The 11,204-nt window shown below is 38.8% G+C and overlaps 1 protein-coding gene across 1 annotated transcript in view; it reads right to left on the bottom strand.

Moving 5' to 3' along the window:
• Window positions 1-997: 997 nt before the first annotated feature.
• pdlim5b (PDZ and LIM domain 5b) overlaps window positions 998-11,204 on the bottom strand; it is a 38,917-nt gene continuing 28,710 nt past the window's right edge. Inside the window, exons 6-13 of the mRNA XM_053339387.1 lie at window positions 11,016-11,173; window positions 10,197-10,224; window positions 6,559-6,722; window positions 3,263-3,443; window positions 2,947-3,127; window positions 2,547-2,667; window positions 2,353-2,468; window positions 998-2,204 (exon numbers count right to left, since the gene is read on the bottom strand). Coding sequence (XP_053195362.1) covers window positions 2,115-2,204; window positions 2,353-2,468; window positions 2,547-2,667; window positions 2,947-3,127; window positions 3,263-3,443; window positions 6,559-6,722; window positions 10,197-10,224; window positions 11,016-11,173 — 1,039 coding nt within the window. The 3' untranslated portion in view covers window positions 998-2,114. The remainder of the gene's footprint in view (window positions 2,205-2,352; window positions 2,469-2,546; window positions 2,668-2,946; window positions 3,128-3,262; window positions 3,444-6,558; window positions 6,723-10,196; window positions 10,225-11,015; window positions 11,174-11,204) is intronic.

The following is an 11,204-nucleotide window of genomic DNA, read 5'->3' as shown; positions in this document are numbered from 1 at the left end:
ACAGACTCCATCAACAACACGTTTAGGGTCCCGCTGATCGCCCGGAGCTGCCACCAGCATCAAACTCAGCGCGATCTGCAAAAATAAGCCCTTCAGTTGAATCCTAATGAACAGCAGCACGGAAAACAAATTACACAGCCCTGTGAGCTTCAGTGAGGAGAGCTTCATAATCACAGCCACATTACTATTACCCTACAAAAGCTTACTGCACTGACACAGACCAAGATTTTCTTTCTCTCTCCCTCTCTCCCCGCTCCTCTCTCTTTTTTTTTTTTTAAAGCAAAGTTACCTTATCGTCTCCTTAAACGCTGCTCGGCATGATCCCAGTTGGTCTAAATGTGATCTCTGCTGTGGTCTCTTTCATTTGCATGTGTCCCTCTGTGTTGTGAAAGAGTTTTCCAAGAGTACCACGGCTTCTGCGCACAGCTCCCACCTCCGACGTCTTGGAGAAGTGCACATCACTGCGCCCTGCCTGCTGTATGGGGCATCTGTTTCTACTGGTTACAATTTTCTAAGATGATAACAATCAAATAGGCCTAATAATCGAGGCACTCAACACTGTTTCGCGCCTGTTTGTAATTCGTAAATGACTGTAAAACAGATTATAATTAGACAATAAAGAATGTATGTGTGTGTGAGCAGTGGGTGTTGTTTCTTCTGTCCCAGTAGAAATGTGTGCTTTCCTCTCTTACTACAGGTAAACTGTATGAGGCAGCTGGTGCCTGTCTGCCTGCCCATGAAACCACAGATATATAATGCACACAAGAGCCATGATGCATCAGTTACTGTAAAGCCTTAGGTGCATTTAGAAACATAAAAAGATAAATGTGCGCAAAACAAACAATTGGTATCTGCAAGACAAATTGCTTTTCAGTGCCAGCCACAAAGATTGAGATAAGATAACTATATTGAGACAAGAACATTGATGAGATATAGCTACATAACAAGGTGTATAATACTCTGATGTATTCAACATTAAGCACTTTATGTTCAATGAGACAACATCCATTACACAATTCCAAAAGGTTTTTTATTCTAGATATTGTGCAAGGCACATGAGAACTGACAGCAGAACTCAGCTTCTGTAAGTATATATTAAGATGGTTTCATGTTAATAGAACAAAAACATTTCAAACACATTATCACTGAGAGCAAATACAACATGACAAAAGCCCTGATGGCTAGAAAATGGCATAAACACTGCCACCATGGAGGGTTCAGTTCCCATCAACACAGCACTTAAATTAACTGCATTTTAATGCAAGAAACTAGTTGAAAGAAGTATTATTTAGTGTGGGTATTAAGTGGAAGCATAACCCATGAAGCATTTTGCTCCTGAACTATATGCATAACAAAATATACATTAACAACACAACTGAACTTTATCCTCTCATATCATTTTTATGCATGAACAATGAAGGAGGAGCTGTAAAGTGTCTGATTTAAACACTGCTTTACACATTACAAATGTGCTTTCAATTAGTGGGAATAAAAAACTTAAAAAAAATAATATTAATAATAAAATGTCCCATTTTTATTCTGTAGGCCTATTTGTTGCCAGAAGAATGTGTGTGATGACAAGTGATTCTGGCTTACAAATAAATAATTTTCCCTCTTAAATTAAATATTCATGCTTTCTAAACCCTGCGCTTGCTTTGTTAATATGTAGCAAAGATATCCACTTCAGTATTTTTTTCTAATGTATGACCCCTGAGGGGCTCAGTAGGTCATTGCAGTAAAGTATCCTCTTCTATGTGAAATAAAAATACCCTTCAAGAGCTCAAAACACCTCCAGCAAATCCTAGCATAATCACACATGTATTAATAATCCACTTACACCTGCACAGAGTTACAGGGGTAACAGTCTATTTAAATCCATATTCATCTCTAAAACTCATAAATTGTACTTTCATGACATAATGGCAAAGTAAACAATGACAGAGCAAGTATAAAGCTTACAGTGGAACCTCTGACCCAATCTTATTCTATTGGAATACATAAACAGATAAATCAGCTTCAAAAAGTGAAAATATTTAACATCTGACTGAAATATAAATCGCCATGAACTGACATTGTTGCCCTATCCCATTCATATTCATACATGCAGGAGCAGGTCAGATGTTGACAGTGTGGGCATGTTTCTTGCACAAAGGCTTGTCTTTTTTGGAGAAGAATGCTTGACCCTGCAGAGCAGTGGAGCAGACCTATGGATTGAGAAACAGATATACAGAGCAGCTTTGTTATTCACACAATGTTCTCAACATTTTCTTATTTTTAGATCAAACTTGTTGTTGCTGTGAGCCAAACTGTCTCCATGGGGTAGGGGTGTAAGGGAAGGGAGGATGAACCTACCGCACACACAAAGCATGTGTCATGCCAGGTGAATCCAAGAGCCTCCAGGAACTTGTCCCCTGCCTCAATGGGGAAGTCACAGCCGTGGCAGTTTGTCCCAAACATGTTGTAGTAGTCTGAGTAAATAGAACATTGTTAAATGTTAGTCTTTTTGCATGCATGTTTTTTCCATTTACATTGTGGGTTTACTGTACCCTTTTCACAGTATGGCTGTCCATCCTCCATATGAAACATGTTGCCTCTAATTGGCTGTTGGCAGGCCACACAGACAAAACAGTTGACATGCCAGGTCTGTTTCAAGGCATTCATGATTTCCTGCAGAGAAAAAAAAGAAAAAAAAGAAAGAATAAAACAAACAGAATGATAATATAAATAGGGATGCTTAATAGTAGTGGGTAAAAATCTCAACTTCATGTTAAACCAACCAACTTTTTAGTGATCAAATTCAAGTATTTTTAGGAGCCCTTAGTGTACAATCAGATACACTTTAATGGATTCAGCAGAGGAAGAGTGAATGATGTTTATAGTATTAATGAGTTTTCAGGACATGCAGACTGGGAAACAGAACAATATGCCTTTAGTTTGGTAACTCACTCCCAGAATCTTCTGGTGGCAGCGGGCACAGGTGGGAGCGAAGAACTCCTCATAGCAATGTACGCAGTACACCTGGCCCCTCTCCTCCACAAATCCACGGTCTGTCAGGGAGGAGTGGCAGTGAGAACAGTTGAATTCCTCGGGGTGCCATGCCATGCCCATGGCCACGAGAAACGGGCCCCTGTAGGGAAAAAGCAACAAACAAGGAAAATAACTCAACCATAAAAAATCCTGCATAGTGCAAAGCTGTGTAGAATTTATCAACTCTACCAAAATACACCCACAGTGTTTCTTCATTTTTTCTGATGCTTCTCACCTGATGACATTGTTGCACTTGTTGCACATCGGGGTACGTGTACCAGCGGGGATGTGCTCAGCTCGCTGCACCAGAGAGTCAAGGTCCTGTGGATGTGGCTGTGGGGTGGGGCGTTCTGGACCTTTGGGAGCAGTGCTGCCAACTTTGCCAAAGGAAGGAGCTGCTCCACCCTTAGGAAAGCCTAAACCAGCAAGAAAAAACAATGGGCCATATTATTAAGTATTTTGAGTGTAGTAGACAATATATTAGACAAAATGTACTTTCCAATATTCAAAAAGAAAAAACAATTAATAATAATTGCAATTTTCTTCCACCTATTTGTCTTACTACTTTGTCATTTCCAAGCATGACTTGAACGGAACAGATGTGCACAGTCTAATTGTGTATTGTCAGATAATGAATGGAAATGATTTGATGATCTCTAACCTTCATGCTTGAAGCATGAGACAGCTGGGGTTGGACAGAGCAACCCCACCCTGTATCAATTTTTCCCACTGAGGGAAACCACACATTCCCAGAGACAGAGGAGACACCTGGAAAAATAATCCCCCTCCTCCTCATATTTCAAAACACATGGAGAGGATGCAAAAAGAAAAGAGGATGGAAGTTTTTCCTTCTCTTTTTCAGTGCAAATATGCATATAGGTCTCATATGCAGTGGTGAGTTGGGTAGGGGGATGTTCTGAGCGAGATAAGAACATACTCAACAGACTGATTAAAAGAGCCAGCTCAGTGTGTGGCTGCCCCCTGGACCCCATAGAGGTGGTGGGAGAGAGGAGGGCTTTGGCCAAACTGTCCTCGCATCCTCTCACCCTCTGTATCTGACTGTAAAGGCCTTAAGCAGCTCCTTCAGCGACAGACTAATACACCCCAAGTGTAAGAAGGTCCTTCATTCCAACTGCAGTCTGACTGTACAATGCTGCACTATAGTTGCACTTTAGGGTCCATTTTTTAGTTTATAATTACATTATCACTATTTTTGAGCTGCTGTGGCAATGAATTTTCCCCACTGTGGGATCAATAAATGTATCTTATCTTATCTTAGGATGGAGGTCAGTGCTGTCTGGCTTCAGATGGAGTACTGAACTAGGGACAGAGACACTACTGAGAAAGAGCAACATTATCAAAGAGTTGGGGGGTGGATGGTGGTGGTTGCTCCCTAAATTTCCTAGGAACGGTGAGCAAATGAACTAAATTAACAGCACTGGGCACTAGCAGGGAAGTGAAAAGACTGGAGAGGGTTTAATAGGAAGAAAGACGCTGGGTTGATACCAAAGAGTAAGTGTGATCGAGACAGGGGCTCCAAATGGGAATGGAAAATATGGATGGAAAACAGATTCTCTAAGATATTTTACTGTTTAATGATAATTGGCTATTTAATACTTCTGCTATGGCTTAGTGAAGAGCTCTTGCTCATATAATTATCAATCCCCAGCTACATAATCAAACATGTTTATCCCTAAACTATTCACAATGTCTGACACTCCTTTAGCAGGGCCATAGCTACTATTAAGGGCACTGATGGGACATGAATGGTATATTTTCTGGGACTTTGGGGGGCTTATAGTATTTTATGGACAAATTCCAATATTTTTACATGAATTTAATTTGTAATTAAATTAAATCATGAAGTACTACTAAGAAGAACGTTTTGAAACAGTATTTAGACCTTCCAGTTGTTTGTTGAAATTTTACATTAGTAGTATTAAATTACTTAGCTGAAATGATAAAATATTAAAACACGACAAACTCATGACATCTTTATATTCTAAAATAATGACAGCGGTTTGTTTCATCAGTAAAGAAAATAGGAAATGCAGATGTGCAGACTTAAATAGCAGCAGCATGATAAAAAGTCTTACTCGGATATTAAACATGTTTCAACTATGCCCTAATTTAGCTTCAACTATCCATTAAGATAAGCCAGATTTTTAAAAAAACTAAACAAAATGTCACCCTCACATTCAATTTAATTCAGTGCTGATGCAGAGAATACTGCAGGAGTTGAAATATTTTTCCCCATAGCACCATATGACCTTATCTGTAGGAAACTTGCTACAGTGGGGTGGATGGTGACATGCTGTCAGTCAGGCAAAACTCTAAACGAATCCTTTGGCAAAAGCAAAGAATGGTGACTGAGCCACATTAAATGGGACAGAAAGTGAAGCAGACATTTGTGAGTCTGTCACTGCTGTCTGGCTGTATAAGGAAGATAAGGAGAGAAGAGTCGGCATGAGAAGACATCCAAACTGAATCACAGCAGGAGTGCAAATCTCTGTATTGTCTGTTCTGCCTCTCTGATTTTGGATGGATGGAGAGCAAAGCAAAGGAGTCATGCTGACAAATCACATCTGTATTGGATTAAAGCCCCATATTTATAAAATCAGAATCTGTTTTTAAATTTCAAACAGGGGCTTTCGCATCTGAGAAATATGCTCATGTGTAACCAGTGCTGTTTACCTTTTACACTTAAAGCTTTACCCTTACGCTGAGCATGAACCTTTCACCTATTTGTCTCTATATGTCTCAAATTCTCTGAGAGAAATTGACCTGTATGTTATATTCATTTTATATCTTCTGACACTTCAATAGCCTATTTAACAATTCATGTACATACATGTAAAGGTCATGTAACGCATTCTACACAGCCAGCCCCATTCTACATGGGTACTATGAATCACGTGGTTGTTTATTTGAACTCAAGCATGTGTTAATCTGATAAATAACTCTCGCAACAGAGAACTGACTGTGGCCTCTCCAGCTCTCTCCCTGTGGCACCTTTCAGCAGCCATTCCTTAAAAGGCCTCTGGGAAATACACAGGGGCACATAGCGCATCTGTTCAGTTATGAGTGCACACTTGTGTCTCAGTATTGCTAATAATGACCTCTAACTGATACCTTTCAGCAAATATTTACCCCTGGCCTGCTTGAGGTCTCGTGGCAGGGATAGCCATATTTAAAGAGCAGCTTTCACACAGAATAAAATACATAATTCTCAATTTCACAATCTATTTAACTGAGGGGATCTTGGGGAAAGCCAATAATCTGAGCTCATTAACGAAATACCTCTGGTTTTTATAGAGCTCATAATCTTAAATGGCTTAGTGTCAGGTATTAAACCTGCAGTAAATGTTCCTGCTGAGCAGCAGTGATTTAGAGGAAGGGGCTGCCCTCTGTGGGCTACAATAAGCAACTACACATAATTTGACCTTCCCAGCTGAGGCAGAACCACAAGCATTTGTGTGGCAGTAATAACAGAAGTAATGGATGATTTTTATGTAGTATATGTTACTCTACCTGATGGCCCTCCAAGCTGGAAGGGTGGCTTGTTCTGGGCTGCAGGGCTCTTGAAGTTGGAAGAAGGGACAACGTTGCCATTCCTGGGTGACACTGCAGATTTGGAATATGTTTTTGCTGCAGGCAAGGTGTGCACAGCAGGAGTGGTTTTGTCAACTGCCTCACTGGGAAACAGATACATACTCCACATAAACCACAATTCATTTCAACATCAAGAAACACACATTTTCACATATACTGTATACTGTAGCCTAACATTACATCTTCAACCAGTGTAGAGATTTTTGTGCAGATTCACACCATGGTCACAATTTTTTCCCCCTCATCTGTCAGAATATGTTTTGGGCATTTTGATAATTCATATTTAGGTACAACATGTTGCAAATCCTTAAATAACAAATACATTTAATGATAAGATTCTGCCTCCAATTGGGTTGAACCTCTAGTACAGACTACCACTTCGTGTTAAGTAGTGAACCTGGTCAGTTTCTTCCACTGCAGGTACTAACTATTATAATAAATTGGCTGCAATCTCAGTGGCACATGCAAACTATCAAGACACTTATTGAGCACTTTGGAAGACAGATAAGTATTTCTGCCAACTATCCATGTGGTTTTTCAGTTACTGACATAAGTGAACAATTCTAGGTGGTGATGCCATAGTTTCCACTGTACATGTAGTCTTGTGATACTAGATAAGATACCAGATAGGTCTCCACCTACCAAAGTCTGGGGATTTCAAAATGCATGGAAGTTGCTTGAACAGAGACAAGAATGACCTCTATCTATCTAAATCTATGCCCCTAACATTTTGTTAAGGACACGCCTTACCAGAAATGATGCTCTCCACCCATTGTCCTCCATAGTGAGCTGCATGTCTCCGGCCCAATATAAAGGTTTGCCCTCAAGACTATGAAGGCTTTTTTTAAAACTCTCCAATTATTTCACCCAGTTTTAACAACAAAACCTGGCACATTGTCCTCAGTTTCTATGAGCTAAGTGTTTAGAGACTGAGACTGTGAGTCTACTGTACATGCAGCTCATCCTCAAATATTTTCAGTTATCTAATAATTTAGCAGCAGGAGATACCAAGCATTGTTATTTTAGAAGGTTTATAAAGTTATTCTTGCTTTTTTTATATGCTGAACTGGTATGATAGCAGAAGGTTTTATCCAGTGAGACACTTGGTGGTTTCTTTTACTGTGGAAGTACAAACTGTGAAGGGCCACAAAATATTTTAGGAGAAAACGAGAAGCACTCTTTTCAGTCACCAACCCTTGTAAAATTTCACAGCTTTTATTTCAAGCTGGGAACCTCCTGTGGGCAGCAAAGAGTCCAAACTTTTAAAAACACATTTCACCAAATGAAGATTTAACCTTCCACAATGTGGTGAAAATGATGTCACCTTTCATACTGTAGGTGTAACAGGGCTCAGAAGATCTCAGTCAAGCAAGTAATGATGTAATCATTCATCAAATGAAGATTTAACCTTCCACAGTGTGGTGAAAATGATGTCACCTTTCATACCGTAGGTGTAACAGGGCTCATAAGATCCCAGTCAAGCAACTAATGATGTGATTGTTCGACAACAATCAGTTAGGTGCTGTTGCTGCCCAGATAGACTGGTTGAGCAAAGGATTTGCACCAACAAGTTTACATTTGTTATCCTGAAGCAGTTTATTTTTTCACCTTCAGCAGAGCATGTTGCTAACAACAGAACCTATTATGGTGTCAACCACAGATTTTTTATTTTTTACATGGTTTTAATCCTGTCTGATGTGTGTTTTTGTTTGAATTATGTTTCAATTGTTATAAACTGAAATTGAGAAACTGACATGATATGCGACCTGCGTAAAATCAAAATAATAATGAAATTTAGCACATTAACCACATGTTTATTGATTTGAATTGTATATGTTTAAGGTTTTGAAAGATGTGTGATAAGGCCAGGTATTTTGGGGGTTTGAGGATGTGAGAATCATTAAATTGCAATGACAATGATAAAGGCTAGTTGGCTGCAATACAGCACAGCAGAAAGAAACACACCAAATGGTTACTAAAGGTTGAAATGTTACAACATCTAAAGCCTCCAGTACAGGTAATATTTGTTTTTGCCTCATTGCTCAAATCAGTAAACTTAATCTGTACACTGAGCATTCAGGCATCTTTAACCTTTTATTCTGTGTGCATTAATAATTACTTCAAATAATAGACATTCACCTACTTGAATGTCTGCAAGGGAAGTACAATAGAAGGAATGAAAGATAAAGAAAGAGCAACAGCAGTAAGGAAAACACTTTATTGAAGTAAAGTCAGAAGGAGCAGACAGATGTAACTACTAAGGTTAGTGTAGAAAATAGAAGAAAAAGATTCAGACATGCACAGAAAAACAAAGATTAAAGAATGTTTTCAGAGGAAAATAGAGACATAGACAATGTGCTACAGAACAGTGCACATGTACACTACAATATATTGTAATGCTGTATTTCCAAGCACACATTATTACTTGTATGCATGCATTTCATTCACATTTTGAAATATAATTACATATAGCTACATAATATGTATCTTAAATAATTTTTAAATAAAATAACACAGGATGTGTTTGTGCAAAAAGATGCATTACTTTTTTACTCATGTTTTTCAAACTTTGGAATTTGATAAGTTATAGTGTAACAAATGAACAGTATACTTATGTTGGTACGCAGAAGGGGGCAATGTAAGTTTTAAAATGGGCATAATAAAATTAATAAAACACTAAATGGCCTACTGCACATTTAGCACTCGTGCTGAAACATCATGATGCCAATCTCTCAGCTTGTTGTACATGTGTCCTACAACTTCTGGGTCCAACTTGTTCTCCCTGATCCGCCCCACAAGACAGGAAGAAAAAAGAAAAAAGGAAAGTTTGAAGGTTAAAGTAGGAGAATAAAAGATAAGCTGAGAGAAAGCACAGGAATAAATTAAGGAAAAATAGCAAATAACAGGAAATATACAGTTTTGAAATGATTTATTACATTGACCGATTATCTAGTTGCAGATGTAACAGATGTGCAATATCTGCCCTCTCTTTAGTAACCGCACACTGAACAAAATCTCACAAATAGGAGGAGAGCAGGAATCTCCATCTGGCAGGGCTGCTATTACTGTACCCACAATAGTATTTAATTACCCACAGGTTCCAGTGAATGACACACTGATTGGTTGGAGATCTCATATGGACAGCAGACTGTGTTTACTGGAGATTAAATTGATTGAAGGCAAGAGAACAGCAGCAGCAATCACAGCCTATGCTGAGACTAAAACCATCTCCACTCAACCATCTTCCTCCGAGAGCCCTCAATGTGGTTTCTTTAAAATTAAGCCTTAAATTAAGCATGATACTGTGGGCCCATAAGATCAGGAAATCAGGGCTTAACTCTGAATCTGAGGCTCCAAGAAATGCTTACATGGGTACGTTGAAGGCCAACTTTAAAATTTGAAACCTCTATGATCGAGAAAAAAACAATACTATAACATTTGTATCACTTTCTGCAGAAGCGCACACACACACACACACACACACACACACACACACAGAAAGAACTAACACTCTCACACACCAAATCTAATTACATTAAAAACCACCAGCCACTTACTTCTTTCCACTGTTCTCTGGAACTTGCTCTGCAAAAACGAAAGGAAAAAAAAACAGCCATGAAAGTAAATTCAAATGTATAATAAATGGTCCGTGAGAATATGGGCAGTCACACAATTTTTGCTCCAGCTTGTTCTGCAGTAGGTTAATCTTGTGATAGTAAGAACTGGATTAATCTTGACCTCACTTGCTGGACCTATCCCCAAATCATTCACAGCTGCAGAAACACCATACAGATTGAATACACATCAAATGCTCAAATCTCATCATATATACTACACCAGTCTGGTAACATCATTTCACAAAAAGAGCTAAGAAGACAGACTAATGTCTCCTTTTACTTCATTTTAAGAAGTAGGTTACTGTAAATGTCATTTTGCATCAGTTCAACAGATCCACATTCACACACACAGCCCCTATGAATGGAGGCCCAAAGCCGCAGTCTGCTCATGTAACCATCAATGCCACTTATAGTCAAAACAGCAATATAAAAAATAAATTCAATCATATGGTGATGACAGCTTTCTTCCATTATTTAAAGAAACTACAAAACATGATGATGGATTTTTAACAAGAGACATATGATTATAAAACAAAACGAAAGTCATATAAAAGCTTTTAACGACAACATGTTATAAAGGATTATCCTAAAAATGGACATCTTTGGATAAATGAAACACACACTCAACTTAAAGTGGTTTAAAAGCTATATAAGTAACTAACAAGCTGAGTCTTAAAACTATAATATTCAAATAAGTCCTAAGATAATAAGCCACTTTCAAACTAAGTACTATGTGATCACAATGAAATAACTACACACCATTCTCAGTGCCAGTGAGCTGGGCCAGGATACGGAAGGAGCGGGACTGGGAGGTGCCAGTTCGTGGGTGCCAGTCCTCTGTGTCCTCAATCAGACGCTTCTTGCTGGAATCACTGACTGGGGACACGTGGTTCACCTCTGGCTCCATACCAGGATTCCTGTGCAGCCAGATCAACCAAAAAATAATTA

This window comes from Scomber japonicus, chromosome 19 (genome assembly GCF_027409825.1).
Source record: "Scomber japonicus isolate fScoJap1 chromosome 19, fScoJap1.pri, whole genome shotgun sequence".
NCBI lineage: Eukaryota > Metazoa > Chordata > Actinopteri > Scombriformes > Scombridae > Scomber > Scomber japonicus.
This window is presented reverse-complemented; position numbering and strand designations above follow the sequence as displayed.